Genomic DNA, 22,169 nt, shown 5'->3' with positions numbered 1-22,169 from the left:
AAAAAAAAAAACAAGTAAACGTCGTCTCTCATTGTGAGACATATCAATTTTTGTTCCTTATTTGCACCGACGTATTCCTTATTGAATGAAGTATTCGGATCCTTTTACACGCGGCATACGATATTTCCCGGGTTACCGCTGCGGGCGAAACCGCGCTCGCACACACCGCGTGAGCGGAGGGTTGGATATATATATATATATATGAGTCCGGGGTCCGAAACTTAACGACGTAATGAACGTCTGACGGAGGATTATTTATCGACAGCAACGGGGCAACGGCGAAGGGCCGGGCGAAGTACGAGGCTAAGAAGAACGAAAAGGAAGACGAACGATCGGCGCATCGTGGACAAAATTGGCAGGATAATTAGCGCGGGACAAGGCACACTGGAGCTAATTCTAATTGAGGCACGGAACACTCCCTTCCCCCCCCCACCGGTAAAATCTACTTTTGGAAATAAGAAAAAAAAACATATATTTGATCGAAACTATTATTTAAAAAAAAAACCGCTTCAATAAAATCACGTCAAAATATTAACAAGAGAATCTCGCGAACGGTCGAAGATTCTGCACCTCGCACACACGGACGGCAACTGAAAATTTCTACATTCATCTATTTGTCCTCTCTCTATATGTGTGCAAAGTTTCATCAAAATCAGAATTTTAGAATGTAAGTAATAAAATTAGACGCTCACAAAGAATCGTCGCGCGCGATGATTTCGCTCTCAGAGAAGAATTTCAGGTCAATATTCGTTCGCCCTTGATCGACGAATCCGAGAAAGACAGCGGCAATACTCGGCCAGTCTTTAAATGGCAAAGGCAGGGATAAATTGTTTTGGCTCCGCCTTAGTAGTAAAACAAATGATCACAAAGATACCGCCTGCTCGTTAAAGTCAATCCCGCAAGAAGGTGGTCTCTCAGGATCTCTGATCGTCTTTCTTTTTTAGGATATATATATATATATGTATATAAAAAGAGATATTCTTCGTTACGCGCGGAGTTTATAATTTCTCGTGGAACTCGAATGAAATTAGAAAATCGTAGCGTGCTTATATAGATGAAATTGAAATACGACCGAAGGATCGAGGTAAAAAACTGAATGAATAAACAAAATAATTCTTCGACCTGTGGAAACTTAAGTTTTCCCTGTCGAGGATATTTATGTGATGCGAGAATTGAAAATTTATTTCAAGTCCGTTGAAAATTAAATTTTAAATTAAACAACTTTTTCGATTTAAGTTTTATACATTTGCACACACGTGAGGTCAAGTTGTGTGAAAAAATGACCAAAGAGGATTAATCAATTGGCTTTCTTTCGACGATGGCGAAGAGTATTCCTGTGTTGATAACTGGACTCCTTGCACATCGAGAAAAGAGAAGGCTCAAGAGCACGGAGACGAAGTAGGAGGAAGTGAAGTAGTAGGAGGAGGACTCCTCCACCACCACCACCACCGCCACCGGCTCGCAAATCCTGCGGGACTGCTCCGACGGACACCTGTAAGCACGCAGACTCCCTGCCGAGCTGGACGCACGCCGCACGGCAAAGTTCCGCCGAAATCGTCGCAGATCCTGCAGGATCTCGAAAGTGTGCGTTGTCGACGTCGTTTTTCGCTTTGCGATTTTTCATGAAAAGTGCGTTGTATTTGGTGAACATGTGAGCGTGTCCTGCGATTTTTGTAAAACTACAAAAGAAGTCGCTCTGTCAACCTGCTGCCTCGAGAATCGCAAGTCCGGAATCTAACGAAAATCAAAAATGTGTCACCGGAGAGAATCGTTAGATACTCGTGTTTGCTAGAATGTTACACGTAAATTGGCAACGGAAAAACATTATTGAACATTTCCGCGCGAATTTGAGTAACGCAATTTTATCAACAAATACACACAGACGCCGTTAAGGATTTTTGGCGCAAAAGTTTGTTGATCCAAACACCGATTTTGTTGCAAGAAGATCGTTTTTCGAGAAAATCGTTAAAACATAAAGATATTGTTACACAAAATCAACGATTTCGCACAATGAGAATCTGAGAACGCGATGGGAGAAGATAAATGAAAAAAAGAAACTCGCTTCACACAATTAGTTAGTAATTTTGAAATGTACTGAAGATCGAAATTCATCTTTTTTGCAAAAAAAAAAGAGACGCATATCGTACATATATAGACTTTCTACCAGCGCTCGCCGCAAAGTTGAGAACGATGGCTGGGACGAAGAGATCTCGAATTTTCGCGGCGCGATTTACGCAGCGTCGATGAAAAACGGTCGGCGCGGTCTTTGAAAGAGCGAAAATCGAAAAATCGTGCTCGTCATACACTTCTCCTGAAAAAAACGAGAACGCGACGATGTTGAGCTTTTAGAATGCGAAACGGGAAAAGATGCGGATAAAGAAGCGAAGCGGTGCTAAAGTCTGGCTTCTGCTATTCGTGCTGCTGATCCAAGATGGCAGATGTATAAAATGGCTGTGAGTATAAGTATCCGATTTTTCATTTTTTTCTATAATTATTCTGTTTTTGTATGTGTGTGTGTTTCTGCCGCGTGTGCGTGTGTGTGTGTGTGTGTGTCGCCGAGCGACTCTTCTTCGTGCAATAATAAATCTCCGCGATAGAAATCTGTCTGTGCGCCACGTGTCCCGACATTTACGGGGACTCCGAAATGTCAATCGGATTAGCGCGGCTTAAAACGGAAGAAAAATTTGTCTTATTGCGCAGAAATAACTTCAAGTTGCTTTTTTTTTATTTTTGTCTCGCCGCAAAAGTTGCCGCACAGATGCGCCGTCAGACACCTCGACATTTCAGTTCTTTGGATTTTCGATCTTTGTTTTTTATTATTCGCTTGTAGTCCCGCATTTTTTTTTCACCTCGATTAAATTGTCATTAAGAACAAATCTAAATTGAAACTTAAATATTGGGCGCGCGCGCGTCTGTGTGTGTGCGTGTGCGTGCATGCCGATCGGATGCGAGGGCGCAGACATCCAAAAAGTTCTTTTTCCATGGGAGACCTCGCACGATAACGAGTTCCATTTGTGCAATCACGTTCTTCGCGGTGGCTACGGACGAGTTCGAAGATTAATGTAGGTCTGTTAATGAGAAACAAATAGATTAGTGGCCGAGGGAAACGCGTTCGATAGAGCGCGTGCGGGGCGTACTTTATATACGCGCGAGCGGTCTCTCGATTTATTATAAATTTTTCTCGGATCGAGATCGAGAGAAAGAGACCCGGGGAGCGCGCGGTCCCCCTCCTCCCCGATACACGGAGCGATGCGCGGACGATCGCGACCGACATAAATTTCGCATGCACACTACTCGGTGAATAAAGATATATCGTTAGTGCCGCTTTATGGCGGACCGCATAAACGGACAGCGCGCTTCACCGTTCATTATTCCGGCCGATACGTTTCGCAAATGAAAAGCGCGGGATGATTATCGGCGTCGGTTCTTTTTTTTTTTTTTTTTTTCGCGAGGTATATACCTCGCGCGGCCAATTTATATCACGGCGCTCCTTATTTTTCAGACCAACCGCTTTTAATTATTGCCAGCACGCGGGTAGATGAGGCAGATCCGTTTCCACCCTCGCAAAGTATTTTTTTTGTTTTTTTTTTTTACGTAGAGGAGGCGTTTCTTCAACCATCCCGTCAACAAATCTCTTTCTTTATATCTTTCTCCCTCTCTCTTTTTAATTAGCAGAAAAATATTTGATGTTTCTTCGATTATTTCTCGTGTCTCATCGAGATTTTTCGAGATAAACCAGTTTCTAGAACGCGCGCGTTGATTATCAAAAAAAAAAAAAAAAAAAAAAAAAATCGGTTCCGAGAACAAAATATTCTCGTCGCGAATTTTTTCGCCCCTCATCGAGACACCGTGTTGTTATTTGTCTTTCTCTTTGTATTTCTTTATTTCAATCTGAATAGAGAGACCATTTCGTGAGCGTTACGTTTCTCATCATTCTCTCCCCCGATTCCTATCAATCATTCCCGCGCCCGAAATCATTCCTCTCATTTGCGGAGCGCTCTGTGGCAGCTCACGAAGACGTCTCGTTAACATTCAAGGCCGCGGGCGCCGATCGGTCAAGCTCCTCTCTTCTCTCATTCGTTTCCTCTCCTCTCGGTTGCGTTAATTGTCGTGCGCGATTCGCGGCGAGGTTCCATCGTCGTCGCGTAGGAGAGACGCGCGCGCGAGAGAGCCGAAGAGACGAAACGAAAGAAGAGAAAGGGAGTGAGGGAAAAGCGGAAACGGAGAGAAGGCTGTGAGCGGCGGTGGATGATGAATGGCGGAGTGATGGTGGTTTTGCGTGCAAAACCAAAATATGGGGAAACACACCGAAGGGGCGCGAAGGGAAAATGCGAAAGGAAGACGATCGGACGCGCGAGCGGCGCACGGGCGGGGATGGAAGATTAGGGGTTGCGCGAGGATCGTGATTTATAAACGATGCTTTCCGAGAACTCGCTTCGCAAACTCTCGCCGTAGAGCCCTACTGGCAAATTCTTTTGTTTATACAAATTTTATTGCCCGCGTATCGATATCGACCGATTAATTTCGAAGAGGCGAAGAGGTCTTCGTTCGTTTCGCTTCATTCAATTTTTTGTTTTACGGAGCGAGCGCGGTGTGTCTGGTCGATGATCCTTCTGTGTTAAGGACCGAAGTCGCACGTCTTGCCCAGCGCGATCTTTCATCCGGGAAACGGCGGGGATGTTTAAACGAAGAAAAATGATCTCGTTGTGAAAACGGACATGCCGATAGTTCTCTGGTTCTTTTGGCGGTTTAAAAAAAAAATTGGAAAATAAGCTCCCAGAGACGAGAATGAGATCTCGACGATGCACAAAATAAGCTCCCCGCTTTTTGCTCTGTTCTCTTCCAGCGTATCCTCATTTTTTCTAATCTTTTCGCGCGCGAATACGTATATATATATATATATATATATATATATATATATATATATATGTATATATGCGCATCGCACGGAATTCATCAATCATCGTTTGAGGGAAGAGATCGAAGATCGTTGTTGATGATTTCGAGACTCTTTCAGCGGGGACTGCAATCAAGAGTTTCTTTAGCGGATCGAGGCCAGCGATCGATTTATAATAATTTAAACGCGCAACCCTTTCCTCTCTCGAACGCGCAACCGCGTCCGGAAGGTCGCGCTGAATCACACGCGAGTCGCTATTTATAAGATCATTCCTGACCGGGGAGTGATCTCGACAATGCCATTGCTCGTAAATCACGCGTCTTAACTTGATGCAAGACGAGCGCGCAAGTCACAGAGACGCGATGGGATTGCGTCGCGAAACTCGTCCTACGCGAGCAGTAACAGGACCTCGATCGGATTCCTCTCTCGTTAATTTGTCACTTGTCGTATCGGCAAAACGGATCATTGAAATAATCAGTTTACCGATACGAACGTTCAATATTTTTGCTAAATGTTTGCGCAAAGAATTGCATAAATTTATTATTTATAAAGAAATCGAGAGAAAGAGAAAGGGAGAGACTTGAAAGCGTTAATATCTAATTTATCGGAATGTCGTCAGAGATCGTGAAGAGATCGGCGAAGTTATCTTTATATCTTCTCTCGTAAGATACGCTCCCTGGACACTCACACACACACACACACACACACAGTTTCTCTTTTTTCACTTATCGCATCGGGGAGAGACCTCGTAGGCGCTCGCGCGCGCGCGCCCGCCTATTATCGGTCTCGTAAAAACTGCTCTTTACGATTTCACAAATCTCGAAATATATGAATTTCGAAAGTGCAGCTGGTTTCACGGGCGCTGTTTCAAAAGGCGCGTTGCAATCTCTTTTTGTTTGTTTTTTTTTTTTCACCGCACGTAAGAATATCCCCCGCGCGCGCGAACGTCCGTGAACTTCCTTCTGTTGGGAGCAGGAGCTGCTGTTTCCTGCGCCTGCGAAAACGTTCGATATTGTGTGTCAGAAGCGAGAGAAAAAAAAAAAAATATATATATATATATATATACACGTTGAAACCACGTAATATAACGTTCAACGAAAGTAGTTATTAAACTATGCAAACGTAGTTAGCCGTGAACCACACTCCGTGGTATTTATCATATTTTGTAAATTATTGGTTATGTGTTATGTACAATGGGCAATTATCGTGTTGCAAGAAGTACAACTACATAAATCACCTCCGCCCGCTTCTATCCTTGACATCGCGCGTTTCTCGCATTCCTTCAAGACATTTCCACAGCTCTCTTCGATAACGAGCTTCGATTTATTATTTCAAGATGTTAATTTCAAACTACATATACGTATATATATATATATATATATAAACACACACGTGTGTGTATTATTACGATATTGTCTCGCTAATTTATCAGCTCTCCTGAAAAGCCCCGACCCCGTAGAATCTTCGCGGTTTATTCCCATTCCGGTAGTCGCCGACTGTAATTCCGATGTGACATATTGCTTCTTATATTAATCTTCTCGCACACCCGTGTATAAACTTACACATCAATTAACATCTGCATAACGGAGTTCTTAAAATTGATTGAGAGAAGCAAAGCGCGCGATTAGCCCGAGCATCGCGAGCGAATGGTACACACATGTGTGCACACTTCGGTCCGTTGATAATTAATTATCTGACGCGCGATAGCAAATAGTCGCGCATTCGTCTTGAGAGAGCTGTGCTCGTAAATTACTTTGCGGCGCGAAGCGCGCTGCCTGCAGCTTAGGCCTCAAGTCTGCGCTTGGGTTGTTGTCGCGAGTTGTTGTACCGAATTGCGGTCGCGGGTATCGTGTACGCGCAATCGCGATTAGTCGACCGGTCAATTCTGCGACATCTGCGACTACTTGCACAAACCGATCATCGCGGATCGAGCTGGAATATAAACCCCCCCCCGTATTAAGCGGACCTGTCGCGCTGCATTTTTACACCCGTGAACGGCTGAACGTGAATGGCTGTCGTTCGCTGCGACTGCTCATTAAATATCGCATCTTCGTGTTTGCTCTTCCGACTTTGCCGGAACAAATATCTTACTTCGTCAGACTTGGAAATTACGTGCCGGAAATTTTGTAAAGCAAATGTCCCAGTGCGACCGGACATTGATATTAGAGAAATGATCGTCAGACGCGTAAATGTTTTAATCGTAACAATTTTCTCAATAATTTAGATATTTTTATAGATACTTTTTTATAATTATTTTCTTTAATAAATGTCCGTGGTCCGGGTATTACGGGAACATTTGAATACCTTACACCGCGCGCACATGCGCGCGCGCATTTAATTGCGAAAGCAAGATTATTCGTGTTTATACAAAATGTTTAGAAACGTTTTTTCAACGTTAAACCGACCGGCGCGAAGCCGATTTGTCATGTACGTATTACTGTCTCGCTATATAGCTAGACACGTTATTGCCCGAAGCGCGTTTAAAATCATAATTGGAATCTAGTAACCACGATTCGGTTACGCTTTCTACTTTTTGACAAGTTGTTGCTCGATGTTATTGCTTCATCGTTATTCAGTTGTTACTCCCGACAAGAATATTAAAAAAAAAAAAAACATTGTCGCTCAAAAACGTTCTTAATTACCGCCGCGACTTTAATCGCGGAAATCTTACACGCGCGCGCGCGCGCGCGTTCTCCTCTGTAGCTAATTTTAAATTCGATTATTGCGCAAGTTCACTCGTATGTCTTCGCGCACAAGTCAATTTCACACCACGCGTAAAACGTGTTTTCATTAAAAGCAATCTGCCGACACGCGGGCTGCTTAAGAAAAATTATTTACATAATTGCACGTTCAAGCAGTAAAACACATCGCGGTTAAGAAGAGCGAGATCGTCTTCTTAATCAATCTTCTCTCGCGTTTAATTTAACGCGAGTATTTCACAAATTATCCCGAAGAAGAGACACGATCGCCCACCGTGTGGCGGTCGAATTTGTTGTCGGAGTTTTATTTAACCCCCCTCTGCCTCCCTCCTCTTGCTCCCTGTTTTGCATTCGCGCGCTCCATTGAGATATCAAACCGATAATGAAGCCTTGCGCGGAATCGCTCCGTTTCCCGACGCGCGCTACATTTATTATTTTGTCGAGCAAATTATGCGGCGAAGCTTTCTTCGTTAGTCCGATACCGGATTGCCGAAGTAATCATCGCCGAAACGCCGCGCGCCTTAATGAGCTATGATAATTCGAACCCGGATATTTAACCGGCTTGTAAAGAACGAGGAACGCCGTGGAAATTCCTAGACCCCGCTGTCAGAGATGAAAACGTTTCCACCTTCTCGTTTTTTTTTTTTTTTTTTTTTATTTCTTTCCGCGACGCACAAAGAAAAGATTTCCGAGCGAGACGGGAACGCACGCTCGGGAATTTCGCGGAGCTTTACACCCTTCATACGTGCGGCTTTAATGAGCCGTTCGTGCAAAGAACGCGCGTGCGATATCCCCCGTCAAGAAACGCATATCTCTCTCTTTCCGGAGCGAAATATATCACTCGGACGACGTAGTCGAACTCCATTACGTGCGAACGCTATAAGAGAAACCACTTCTTTCAGAGAAATCCGCGAGCACCCGCTAATTATCCAAAAACGTATGTGAAAACAAAAACACAAGCAGAAATTAAAAGGTTTATATTAAAAAAAAAAAACATTCAACAATAACGTGCGCAATTATTAAAGTTACATAATTTTCAAATTAATTAAGAGAGTTCTGCTCGTGATTGGGATAGATATTTGTTGCCCCCACTCCCAAAAAAAATATACACACAATAAAACAATCTATAAAATTTCTACATAAATTTGCTGTTGTTTTTTACAGATATAATATATTTTATACACAATACAATATATATATGTCAATTCTCGCGCGCTACATTGCTTGTAACGCAAGCAAGTGCGGTTGTTGCGCAAGAGGCAAGCGCGCTTTCGCGCGAGTCGTAAGAAACACACGCTCGCGAGGCGTTTATGCGGAAATTAGATCCCCGGGTCGGGTCGTAACGCGCGGGGGTTCTCTCGAAATGTCATCGCGGGGGAGGAGGAAGAAGGAGGCACGAACGGTAATAATGAATTAGAGAGGCCGCGGGCTTTTGATAGGGTAATTCCGAGGGTAGGCTCCGTGACACGGGGTTGGCGATCCGGCCATTCCCAGGGTTGTTACGTCTAGACGCGGCGGTCCGCGCGTGTGTGCTGCACGGGTCATTCCCGACTTTCAGGTGTTCGTAATTATTATACCCCGCGCGCTCTCTCACGCGCGCCCGCGAGTTTCAGACGCCGCCGCCGTATTCAGCCTCGCGGCGCTTAAAGAGCCCGAGAGAGCCGTTTTCAGCCGCGCGCCCTATAATTTTCGAAAATTCACCCCCTGATTTACGACTCGGCGCGGGGGCTGTGACCGGGACCGTTCACCCGGCAGAGGTGAACACTGCCCTTTCGCCAATCGTTCGACAGAGAGTTGTGTAGAGTGGTTATATACCGAAGCGTTTTACCCTAAATTCCACGCTCGCGTGTTTCCAAGTGTTGTGTCGAAGAACGCGGTTTCTCCGAGAACGAGAAACATTCATTCCGAACGCCCGCGAGCATTCACGGCTGAGTTTACGATTTTTAAGCATGAACAATGAGTTTTGATTTGTTTTATTTTATTTTATTTTTTTTTAATTAGTATTATACAATCGCGAATCACACGCTTTTGAACTGAAGTTTTTTAATTTTAATCAAGGATGCAGGTTTTTTAACGTTCTTCTCCCTAGAAAATTAATTTATTCGACGCATATCAACAACCCCACGTCTCATCCAACTCGTTTACGTCTAACGTTGATCAAACATGGCGCGTTTGGTTTCTGACCTATTTATCTAACATTGATTAAGCGTGTTTTTTTTTTGCTTTGTTTAGCGGCCTCGGTCGCACCAGCGACGCGTACACGTGGACCAAAGAAGCGTGCACCAGCGCGAAGAACGCGGGCTTGTTGGAGAGGAAACAGGCCAGAGCCTGCCGGGCCACGCCGGATTTGATGCCCAGTTTGGTGCAAGCTGCCAAAGACACGTCAACGGTATGCCAGCAAGCGTTTCGTTATCGCAGGTGGAACTGTAGCAGTATCGAACGCGCGCCCAGCTACACGCCCGAATTGCTTACAGGTGTGTGCACGAAAAAAAAAAAACCCATTGCTGTATCGTAAATTGTTGGTTTTTGACTTATTCGTCAAAAACAAGTTGTAAATAAGAAAAGAAAAAAAATACGTATCGGGACAGAAGAGAATTTAATGTATTTTCAAATTTGTTTTCTTAATCAAGTTAAAAAAAAAAAAAAAAAACAATTTATTTAGCTCAATTTATTTTTTGTCACTAATATCGAGTCTAAATAACAATTTACATGTTACTGTAACAATTTATTTATTATTATTACGATTAATTATATCGTTCGAGTATAATTAAGCACCGCCGTACGTATACAAGCTGCGTTTCTCATTCGCTTCGTTTATTATGCATCGATTTCACTCATAATAAACTCGTAATCAGTGAGTTCGCTCTCGACGGAGAGATGCGATAGCCGATGAATGTTCCGTGGAAACGTATCGAATATCCTTTGAGGAATTCCGACGTAAATAGGAAGACCTGGCGAGCGCGCGCCTCATTTAGCGATCATTAACAAACCGTGTACCTTTCCCTCCCGGCCCTCGGTCGGATTAATCGCTCGCGTTTCACGATGATTATATTGTAAATAGAAGTGCGTCCGAGAAATCGAGATATTCTTCGTTAATGAGAAAACTGAGAGGCGCTAATGAAAGAAGTAACATCCCCCGTGCCGTGTTACATCCCATTCTCGCGACGCTACGTACGCTAATGTAATAATGTATTAAAGCAATTTTCACTATCGAAAATATACGCGAAGAGATAGAAGAAGTAAACGTCCCGATGACCAAACGCGTGGCCCAGACGTTTATTGCAGAAATAATGATTAAATATATGTAAATATATTATTCGCACAACAATTCTCATAGTTCAATTATTTTTAAGATATATTTTTTTCAATATTGGTTTCTCCAATTTTGCCAAACATCAATACTTTGTTGTAAATTAGTTCTTTGATAGACGTCCGGTTCCGGTTGAACTTGTCCGGTGTGATTCGGACATTTACTTTGTCGCTTCTTCAGATAAACGTTTATCGAACGCGATCAAAGTCCATATTGAAAAAAACAAAAAAAAAATAACACCTGGCATACGTCTTTCTGGATTTTTGTGGGCATTTATTTACAGGCACGCGAGAGCAAGCCTTTGTTTACGCGATGTCGGCTGCCTCCGCGGTCTGGCGGCTCGCACGGGGATGCGCTTTGGGGAACCTGGCGGCCTGTTCCTGCGCGACCCCGCCGCGCAGAGAGCCGCCTTCACCCTCGGCTCTCATCTCGCCCTCGTCCTTCACCGCCATGTCCGTTTCGTTCGACACCCTGTCCACGAGAAACTCCTTCAAGTGGGGCGGCTGCGGGGACGACGTGAGATCCGCCTCGAGGATGGCGAAGCGGTTTCTTCAGGGCTCGACGTCGCCCGGTACCGGCGCGACCGCCAAGTTCTTGCACGCGGTCAACATGCACAACAACAGAGCTGGTCGCAGAGTAAGTACACACACACACACACACACATATATATATATATCTGCCGATACGCACGCATTTCTGCGAATTAGTTACCGTAACTCGATTACTATAATATCTCTCTCGCGTATACGCGCGATGACGCGCGACAGGCGGTCGAACAATCGCTGACCTTGGAGTGCAAGTGCCACGGGGTGTCGGGATCCTGCAGCGTGCGTACCTGCTGGCGCGGTCTGGGCGCAGCGGGACCGTCCGCGGCCGGAAGTCGCCTGCTTCGCAGATACACCACCGCGGCGGAGGTCAGAGCCAGATCCGGCGGTAGATTGCCGCCCCTCTATCACCACGACAATCTGCTCTTCACCACCAAGAGTCCGGATTACTGTTTGCCAGACAAGAAGAGAGGCAGTCTCGGAACGATCGGCAGGTCAGATATGTTGTTTCCGCTAATTACCATTGTATATTACCGCGTGATGTGCGAATGAAAATCGAATGCGATATTGAGAAACCCCCGGTGTGCCACTTACTTACGTGACTTGAGGAGAAACACGAAAGACGCGATCTGATCGCGTTTTAATCGACGTCGCGAGGGAACGTTATTCCTCTCCCTCCTCCCTATGTAAAACGATTTCGGGATAAAACTCGTTAGGGCTCGTAAATCGTCGGTCGGCTCGTTAGAATCGTTCACCGCGCGAACGCGACTTTTTGCTCCGCGTAAATTTTATATTTCTCGCAACGGGATACGCGCGGGATTATATATATATATATCGCTCATAAAATAGAGCTCAAATCGCATCTCGCAGCTGGTAATGTTGAGATGGCGAACGGGAATATTTGAATTCCGTCGAACGCGAGAGACACAGTTCATCCTCTTATCGAGAAACAATATCGTTCTCAATTGTCTCTCTTCGCGGTGAGCCTGTGTATCGATTTTTTTTTTACTAGCACAACACAGGCGCGCGCTACGCGCACGCTATTTTTATTTTTATTTAACGTGTTGTCAGTGAACACAACCTGTCACCGCGATGACAGATAGTATTTACGTCTTATAAACCATATAATACACATATGAGAAATATTAGAAATAACGCATGAAAATCAAACTCAAAAAATAGTGAGAGAGAGAAGTGGAAAAACAACACGTGACAGAGAAAAGGGTAAAAAAGAGAATATTATATATATTATATGTAATATTCTATATCTATATATAATACACACACATACGCATATATGTATATATATATATATACCGTAATCACGTGACCGAAGTCAGTAACACCGCCGCGGTCGCGCGGCCGAGGTCAGTGACTCCACCGCAGTCGCTCGACCGAGGTCATTGACCCCGCCGCGGTCACGCGACTGCGGTCATTGACCCCCCCCCACCAAGGCCGCGCGGCCGAGGTCAGTGACCCCGCCAAGGCCGCGCGGCCGGGTCAGTGACCCCTCCCCCCACCAAGGCCGCGCGGCCGAGGTCAATGACCCCGCCAAGGCCGCGCGCCCGAGGTCAATGACCCCGCCAGGTCGCGCGGCGGAGGTCAGTGACATTACTGTAGTATGTATATAATACATACAATACAATATAAAGTATAATATTATAAATATATAATAAATTATATGTATAATATGTATTATTTAATGTATAATATGTATTATTTAATGTATATATAATATACATTACAGTCGCGTTATTTTTACGTGTTGTTTTTCTACTCTTTCCTGTCACGTGACTTTAGTTATGTTTTTAATTTTCTCTACATATACGACGAACTGTCTCAAAATCGCTTTTCATTATTTACTCTCTCGATCTTACCGATTCGATTCGACTCGATCAACCAACCAATCGGCAATACGGAAAAGAGACAACAATAGATGCGATAAATTCGATATCAAAACGCGCACTTCTCGGTCCAAATGACTTTTTTTATATAAGGAGGAGACTATCGACAAAGTGCTTTTCGCTTAATTTTTCCTCTCGACGAGTCGTTGACGCGCGCGTAACGCTTTCGTGCCACACGCGACGAACAAGTCCCATCAACGGGCATTGCCCGTTTTTATTTATGTGGTTTGGTAATTACGGAGAAGCAATGAATGAGAGATTTCTTCTTCGGAGCGTCCCGAACCTGTTCTCGCGAGATCGAATGAACGTTTTGCTGTTTTACGACGCGCGTCCCGAGAACTCCGGCTCGCTCCGAACACCGTTACGACTCGTGTCCATTCACGAGCCCGCGCACGGGTTTTTCGTTCTATCTTTCTTTCTTTCTCTCTCTCTCTCTCTCTCTCTCTCTCCGCCATCGGCAAATGTGCGAACGCTAATTTTCGCCCGCGTGCCATTTCGCGCGCTACCGTTCGACAAGAAAAACGGCTTTAAACGAAGACGCTTTTACGATCATCCGAAGAACCACTTTGCCGACGTATGTCGCACTTCGGTCCCGCGGTTCTTTAATGGACGCGGAATGGAGTTTTATCTTTGCGTTAAATTGAACGTCGGAAGATCGTTCGCCGTCGTGTATATTTTTTTCGTATCCTTTAATGTACCCGGTTTACGATTCGCAAGTGTTGCAAAAAGTGACGAAGAAGTGCCATTTCGTGGACGGGATATTTGTTATCGCGCGGAATATAAACGCGGTCTCTCTCTCTCTCTCTCTCTTTGTGTGTGAATCACTCCCCCGTGCGTAAAGTGCTGCTAATTCATCGTTGAAGAAAGTGTCACATCCGCTCCGCGCGCGGCGGAAGAAGGGACGGCCTTTTGTAACGCGCGGTGATTGCATTCGCTACGGATTTTCCGACGGCGAATGAGATGACTCTCCTCATCGTCCCGTCCGGATTATCCACGCTTCGCTCCGCGTGAATTAAGATCACCCACGGCATTCCGGGGATGATGACTGCGGAGTTCTTCCGATGTGTGTGTGTGTGTGTGTAAGGCGCAGGAAGCGGCGGACGCGAGCGTGACGGTTGGATCTCCGGTATAGGGCTCCTTTGTCTTGTTTCCCTCGCTCCGTAACTCGCGTCCGGCCGCCGATTATCTGTAGCAATCCCGCATGTGGCTTTTGCATTGCGTGAAACGCGCGCGCGCGCGCGCGCGATAAGGGATGCCCGCGTAAACTGCGTGTGTCGGATGTCACGGTAATTTCCAAGCGTAACGCCACGACATGCGTGCATGATGACCCATATTTGTGCGTTTAACGTTGAATCTAGAAATGATTCATGCGTAAAAACGCGCGGAGGAGATTACAATTTTGCAGTTCTGATGTGATATTTTCTCCCCTTCCTCCCCTCCCCCCCTATTTATTTCAAAAGATCGAAACATAATTTGACTACATTCTTGATTTTTTATCGTGTTGGAGGAACAAATATTTATTTTAATAACAAAAGTAATTTATAAATAATAAATATTATTATATTATACTTATGAGTAATTGTTAAATCATTTGTTTTTTAATTCACTTTATTAATTTTATTTTTCTCTGCAAACACAATATAATCAGCCGTTCTTGATCGTTCGTTTCGAACGAACAAAGTAACTAACTTTCAACTTTATTTCTCTTATCTGTGTGTCATATCTCGGCTTATCTAGTCCCGGAGATTGGCTCTTATTTCGAGACGCAAACACGATTTCACGCTATGTTAATTCCGAAACCGAGATTGATCTTTGCGACGCGCGCTAATCGTCGAGCGCGTGATTTTCGAGCGACGCTCGAAGTTTCTCTTTCCTCGGGAAGAGAACAACAACAACGCACGATGAGAGAAATCCGTTGATTTCGCTCAAACTCAATCCTATTTTTAGTTACGGACGGAATCGATATAATCTTTTTATTCCGCCGCGCAACGCTACGCGGACGCGTAAATGGTGGCAGGTTCTTTGGGAGCAGCACCGCTGGCTCGCCTCTCGCCGGGTTTTAACAACTTACAACCCGGTAATTATAAAGCCCGCCTATAATTATACAAAGTAGGCGTGGTAAGAATGTTTATCACACACGGGACGCCTTCGGGGTCCGTTCAACATGTGCGCGACGAAACGCTTCTCGAAAATTTCCTTTTTCTTTCGCGCCGTTCGCGCGGCGAATATAATCTGACGCGCGCGGTAGTCTCTCGTTCGCGCGTCGCTTAAAACACATGACGCACACACGATGCAAATCGATTAACAATAATGAAGGCTTTTCAACTGGGAAGGAAGACGAGTTCGTTAAAATGATGTAGTTTCCACTTCCTTCTTCTCCGCGAATAATTGCAAGTAATTTTCCGACAATTATACAGAATCGCGGGATGAAATATGGGTTGAATATAATGGTCGATAGCTCCTCTCTCATCTCTGTAAAGAACTCACTTCAATCTCTCTCTCCCCCTGCTATTTCCGAACGATGAAAAATTATTAGATACAAAAAAAAAATAATAATAATAATAATTTTTGCACAGGCAATGCAACGGCAGCAGCTCCGGTTACGAGGGCTGCGAGTATCTCTGCTGCGGTCGCGGCCACGTCACCAGGACCGAGAGGATTCTTGAGAGGTGCAATTGCAAATACTTCAGTTGCTGCTACGAAGTGAAATGCAAGACATGCACGCGAGTCATAGAAACGTACACGTGCAATTGAATCAATCAAAAACAAAAAGAAATATGACGCGGGGACACTCGGAACAATTGATATACATACGTGAGAGTGGCTTTCCGTAAAACGACTCTCTCTTTCTCTCTTTCTTTCTCAAAGGAGAACGCGCGTGAGAACGATGAAAGCAAATCCACGCGTGTTTAATTTACAGATGGATGCAAATTAAATTGAAGACTTGAATTTACGGCGGAGATATATACCGCGCGCGAATGGGAAGATCTCTCTCTCTTCCCTCGAGCGCGTTCGAACGTGCGTAGTAGGGGGGGGGGCTGCGAGAAAGAAAACCTGCTCTCGCGCGCAGATAAGATAAAAAACAGAGAGAGAGAGAGAAAGAGAAAGAGAGAGAGAGAGAAAGAAAAGAGACGTAAACTGCTAATTATTTAAGCGATAAATTATTCACCGTGAATGTGTAACTCGTGGTAATACGTAATAGAGGAGTTATTTATCGTGTTATTTGCTATTTATTCAATGTGTGTGTGTCTCTCGTGGCAACTTCTCTTCTGTGTCGCACGTACACACGCGCGACGTGTAATCCTCTATCCGTTTCGTCGCCTCTCTCGATTATATCGTGAAAATTGATGCAAATTTTTGTCGCGATGTAAATCGTCATCATTCGCTTCACGGGACGCTCCCAGGCGTATATAGATCAGAATAATGTATATGTACATATAGAATCGCTCGATATATATTTCGATGTGTAACTTACATTATATTCCTCAACGCACACCCCGTTCCGGAAGCGGCGTACGTTAATTTTTATTATTCATGGTGTAAGCGAAGAAAGCAGATTGGTGAAAGATTTTACTTCACGATTTCACGTAGCGCGATGCATATTGATTGGCAAATCGAATGCAATTGTTTTTTGCCATTGAAAATTACAACACATGTATGTATAGTCTTAATTGTAAGGTGAGATACAAAGTTATATTCGTTCGTAACGCGAAATAGCAGTAGCAAAATTTCAAAAATATAGGACGCTAATAAAACTTATTAAAAATTACACAAGTTAAAAAGTGTGTGTGTGTGTGTGTGGTGTGATTAGATGTATTAATATAATATATAATTTATATAAAATATTTCTCACGCGACATATAATTGTGGATGGATCGAGAAACGGTACTTGTTACGTCGTCGCATGTTGCGTTTCCGAATCTTTACAGTCCTCCGTTGCGTCGTCTTCTTCTTTTATACCTAGATCCTTTAGAAATTCGCACCAGTTAATTCCGCATCCGCAATCCGGTTCTTTCTCGGATGCCCACCAAAGCGCCGTCTACAAAACGATAATCAACATCGAATTATTGAAACAAAAAAGATAAATAATTATTAAGAAAAACAAATAATATCACACACAAGTTTCTTCAAAACGAAAGTGAATATATCGTACGTCACGTACTTTGATATTTATAGGTTCAGCCGGTGGCAAAGGATCGATTTTCACGTTCATGAACTGCAGCAGGTCGTTATAATCGAGTTTACCGTCCTCGGATTTGTGCAAACTTGAAACAATCGTAATCGCGTTACAATCGTCACAATATAAAGTTCATCAAATCAAATGTGATGTACGTTTGTTCACTCACTGATCTAACATGGAATTCAATAGCTCCACATCGACAGGAATTCTGCAACCGCGCAGGATCGCGTACAAGGACTCTCGAGGTAAGAATCCCGTTCTGTCTCTATCCCAATGAAGCAAATCCTCTTTCAAACGATCGAGATCGTGCCACAGAGATCGATGTAATTCGGTGTGCAACAATTGTCTTGAAAAATACAAACCAAATAATTGTATTTTAATTTCTAAGGACTATACGTATAAAAAATGTTTTACAACATCTTACAAAACAAAATCAACGCTTTTTTTTTTGTCTAATATTTATAAACTGACGAGATCTTGACACTGACGCTTTGTAAAAGTTTTATAAAAAAAAAGTCACCTCACGTATTGTCTCGATTTAAATTCCACTTTTTCAGAAGACGAATAATGTCGCGCAATCGTGATCATCTCGTGTTCCGTGATGTTGTCGCTCATATATCGTTTCAACGCTTCCCTACAAATTACAGATTTAATCGTAGACAATAAAAATCACCAATTGGTCGTATAAGGAAACCGATATAAATTTATCGTACCTAAGCTGTTCATAATTCAACATCCGAATGCCATCTTTCGTGTCCTTAGGCGGAGCGTACGTTTGAATAAATTCCTTGAAAACCGGCTGCAAGATCTCTCGAACTTTCTCCATTATTAATTTTTTATTCGCTTTGGGGAACTGTGAACAAGTTTCGAAAAGATATATTGATTTTACTGAGATATTTTCAAACAGATTTTCAATTTCGGCTTTCTTGTTAATTTCGAACGTTCACCTTGTCGCAATGCGATTCCATGTAACGAAGGGCGTAAACATCCGCGGACGTAATTTTGAAGAGAAAATTGCCCAAGTTCACGCACGCCCCTACGTAAAAATCTTGCGGTTTGTAGTATTTTGGTTTCTTGCTCGTAAAGACGTCCTGACCGGGTATCATCACCGGCATTCGTTTTTGAAACATCGATCTAACGAATCCTTTTAAGTATATAATAATTAAAATTTAGATACGCGCATTTGTGACACGGGTTTTTAATTTTACGTATAAATAAAATTTCTTCCCAAAAACGTTCATCGAGCATGTGTACCTGAGTTTCTTTTCGCTAATTCGAAGACGGATATCGTGTCGTCCATGAGAAATACTCTTACAATAAATTGCCGATCCTCGTCGCTCGGAATTTTCGATATCATTTTCGCTCGGAATCTCAAAACGTGACTATCCAAACCCTGCCTGGATAAAACGAAATGGGGAATTGAACAGTCAGAAATAATTGAACAATTATTATTCTTTTTTTTTTTTTTTAAGCGCGTTACTGTGGCGACTTACTTGTCGTGGTACAAGAATTTGATAAAGTCCGACTTGGGCGGCTTCGGCATTACCGTGAAACAATTGCCGAGAGAGTCCTCGTAGGATCCGAAGCCGTTGTACGGTGGTACGTATCTCTCCACCTTCTGACACAGTTCGTCGTCTTTCAAAGGTCTCGTCAAAGGTGTAAAATTGTCCAGACCGTACTTCGTTCTGAATCATTATATCAAAAAACGATATATACGCATTAAATCGGTTGGTCCTGGCGGTTGGTAGATACGTAATTCCGATTTGTTTTTTTTTTTTTTTTTTACCGGTAATAATTCTTCGTGAAACCGTCCATGTCCGTGACGACAACTTTCCTACCAAAGACATTGAGCTGCGACCCTATGCCCAAGTCGTTATCCTTGTAATGATCGAAAGAGACCTTGCCAGTGTTCAAGGAGTCCACTATGTAATAGCTCTGCGCCGTATCGTCGCCCAAGACATTCAGAATCGTGAAAGGATCTTGCGCGCCGATCGGTTGCAACGCGGTGTAAAACTGTGCAAAATTCAAGTTATCTCGGGATCGCAAGTTTGTAAAAAAAAAATCACGTTAATGCAATTTTTGTGATTCTTTAAGACAATTTTTTTTTTTTTTTTAAGCATAGAACAGCGTTGAAAGAGAAAAAGTTTCGCAACAAATTTGAAGCTTCTAATATTTAACTTCGCAAGTGCACACAATTTATTTAGAAAATCTTGTACTTTCGGTATCTTCATCCTTTTAACGAACATGGGACCCGAATCTCGACCAGCGTTCGGCGGTACGATCTCTTTAATCTCCATTGTGTCGTCGGAGAGATAATAGTGCAACTCGAGATCGTGGACAATGCCGTGAAGGCTCTCGGTATCGTCCCAATATCCGTAGAAACGGAGCACTTGTCTGTCGTACTTGAGAAAATTACCGAGAACGTCTACCATGCGACTGGGTTTCTTCGGAAACGTATCCTGCGTGTAATATAGCAAGCGAAGCACACGGGAAGTTTAAGAATGAGACGCGATGATTTTTTTGTGATAATTTTTTTTTTTCTGGAGCGTTCATACATATATACTTACGGATTTCATTACTTCGGAATACGGATCTTTCGGCAGATCGATCGGATCGGGCACCGGTATTCCGCTGCGATAAAGAAATTCCCTCGTAAACTTGTCGCAATCTACGATCTTGTACACTCGACCGTATATCTCGAGTTCCTTCCCGATATTTAAATCGAGTATGTCGTAATATCTGTACTTCACCGGGTCGGGTATCGGTATCCTTTGACGTCTAACCAAAACGCCTTCACACATATGTATGATACATATAAAATACGATCACACATAATCGCTATACAGGTTTTTCTGATTACTTCGAATATATTATTGTAATTATAAACAATTATTCTCTCTATTAATTTCTACGTGATATAAAAAATATATATATGAAAAAAAATTCTCAATATAGCGTGAAACACGTTAAATAAAATAAATTTTGTTCCATGCTTTATTGACAAAAAAACTGAAAATAGACAAAAATTATCAGAAGGAAATGCACCGTTGAACCTTGCTCAAGACCACTGTTGTCCACGGACGGCTCTACGATCTTCATCGTTCCGTCCTCGAGGAAGAAGCTGATTTTTACCACGCGAATGTGAGAAGCCACCTTCCATCTCTCTTGCACAGTCTCTTGGAAGTACGCTTTGAACATGAGTCTCTGAACAACGGAAGCGCGACGAAATGACTCAAAGTTAATTACGTTTGTTTAAGTACTTTGTTATATAATTATTTGTGTATATTTTTGTAGAATTTATTTTACACTCAAAGGGTGGTACGTGAACAGTTTCTAATCTACGAGATCCTGATACCTGTCCGTCGAACGCAAGCCACGGAGGAATTTCTGGCATTTCCCCAGGAGGATAAATGGACGAATAACGACTGTAAACGCTTGTGTCCGCTTTCTCGGACAAATAATAAACTCCCTCGTGTATTTTGTCGAAATGATGCTTTTTGTGAAATCGAGTTTTGCCCAACTGCAAGATACATCCGTGACACTCGAATCTCTTTGCACGTGTGACAAGTTTCGTATATTGACAGTTTTATGTATATTTTACAGTCGGTCTGTGTAATTTGTTTTCGATGACGCGCATAAACAATGATTCTTCTCTAACAGATAAAATGTGATAACGATCGATGCGACATGTGTGTGTGTGTGTGTGTGTCACAGCTGTGTCATATAAATGTCAAAGTACTTACGTTTTTGTCAAAGCTAAAGCCTGGAAGACAAGGTAACGTCGGTGAGCGTTGCATACTGATAAAAATTCTATCAATTTGCAATTCAATTATCAATTATTAAATTCATTACAAATGGCGCAAAGAGATTGTATGATATTTATAAAAAGTCTTTTCGTGCGACGAGAAGAATGTTACCGATGAGGAACATCATATTTATGTCACTACGTGTTTCCTTGGTGATCGTTGGATCTATACGACAATAAGCAACAACGACACACACGGTTCCTACGAACTTCGCGCGAGATCGCGATTTTTGTTTATAAATTTCATGTGTACAAATAACTACAACAGCATGACATAACAAAATTTAACGAGTATATTTATGTTAATTTACTAGCTAAAGATTCGGTATATTAAAATTACACAAAACAAATTATATATCTGATGTATGTTTTATAAGATATTTTATCTTATAAAATATGCAAATTACATTGTAATATATACTTATTAATAAGATTATCTTCTAATCGTTTGTGCAATCGATAAATGCATCATTCAGTTTTGTTAGTAAATGAAGCAGTGTTGAAATGACTAAGCAAAGAAGAAAAGGAACATAACACATTATTATACTTTAACATGACTAACGTTTATAAGATTAATCACACGCGAGATACGTGAAAAAATCGTTAAATTCAGATCATTTCAGTATTAGTTTCCTCCAATAATGCCGCATCGAACAAAAGTGTTTAACGTGAATAAGACGTAGATACGATGAGCAGCGGAAAAAATTTTTGATGTTTCTCATGTGCATTTAACTTAATCGCAATTAAATATAATCGTGCATACATTTTTTTCAGATTATAAATAGTTGCTTATTATTAAATGTATATGAATTTATTGTATATATGTTAC

General features: G+C 42.7%; 2 protein-coding genes across 3 annotated transcripts; one reads left to right on the top strand and one right to left on the bottom strand.

Annotated features, from left to right (window-relative positions):
- Positions 1–1,485: 1,485 nt before the first annotated feature.
- Positions 1,486–16,129, top strand: LOC109857398 (protein Wnt-11-like). The gene is made up of 5 exons (XM_020433666.1): positions 1,486–2,453; positions 9,829–10,070; positions 11,190–11,542; positions 11,674–11,945; positions 15,932–16,129. Exons 1-5 carry the CDS (start codon positions 2,368–2,370, stop codon positions 16,107–16,109), a joined length of 1,131 nt encoding a protein of 376 aa, XP_020289255.1. The 5' UTR covers positions 1,486–2,367; the 3' UTR covers positions 16,110–16,129.
- A 1,108-nt stretch (positions 16,130–17,237) lies between these two features.
- Positions 17,238–21,673, bottom strand: LOC109857396 (EF-hand domain-containing family member C2-like). 2 transcript variants are annotated; one of them, XM_020433662.1, is made up of 14 exons: positions 21,279–21,673; positions 20,891–21,055; positions 20,589–20,739; positions 20,103–20,326; positions 19,752–19,994; positions 19,322–19,548; positions 19,029–19,220; positions 18,790–18,932; positions 18,483–18,679; positions 18,249–18,388; positions 18,056–18,169; positions 17,702–17,881; positions 17,518–17,620; positions 17,238–17,394 (listed from the first exon to the last, which is right to left on the bottom strand). In XM_020433662.1, exons 1-14 carry the CDS (start codon positions 21,330–21,332, stop codon positions 17,248–17,250), a joined length of 2,280 nt encoding a protein of 759 aa, XP_020289251.1. In that variant the 5' UTR covers positions 21,333–21,673; the 3' UTR covers positions 17,238–17,247. The 2 variants fall into 2 exon arrangements, with proteins under 2 accessions (XP_020289251.1, XP_020289253.1); XM_020433664.1 differs by having other exon boundaries at positions 20,891–21,188; positions 21,279–21,340.
- Between the last annotated feature and the right edge of the window lie 496 nt (positions 21,674–22,169).

The sequence above is a fragment of the Pseudomyrmex gracilis genome, unplaced genomic scaffold (assembly GCF_002006095.1).
Source record: "Pseudomyrmex gracilis isolate BER0280 unplaced genomic scaffold, ASM200609v1 scaffold_156, whole genome shotgun sequence".
NCBI lineage: Eukaryota > Metazoa > Arthropoda > Insecta > Hymenoptera > Formicidae > Pseudomyrmex > Pseudomyrmex gracilis.
Note: the sequence above shows the minus strand (reverse complement) of the source record. Positions and strands in the feature narration are given on the sequence as shown.

Excerpts from the sequence above, each read along its gene's own strand:
- LOC109857396 (XM_020433662.1), bottom strand. The coding sequence starts at position 21,332 with ATGCAACGCTCACCGACGTTACCTTGTCTTCCAGGCTTTAGCTTTGAC. Across the intron at positions 19,549-19,751 it reads AAAGGATGAAGATACCGAAA|TTTTACACCGCGTTGCAACC; the intron begins GTACAAGATTTT and ends AATTTTGCACAG. Across the intron at positions 17,395-17,517 it reads CTGAACCTATAAATATCAAA|ACGGCGCTTTGGTGGGCATC; the intron begins GTACGTGACGTA and ends ATCGTTTTGTAG.
- LOC109857398 (XM_020433666.1), top strand. The coding sequence starts at position 2,368 with ATGCGGATAAAGAAGCGAAGCGGTGCTAAAGTCTGGCTTCTGCTATTC. Across the intron at positions 10,071-11,189 it reads CACGCCCGAATTGCTTACAG|GCACGCGAGAGCAAGCCTTT; the intron begins GTGTGTGCACGA and ends ATTTATTTACAG. Across the intron at positions 11,946-15,931 it reads AGTCTCGGAACGATCGGCAG|GCAATGCAACGGCAGCAGCT; the intron begins GTCAGATATGTT and ends ATTTTTGCACAG.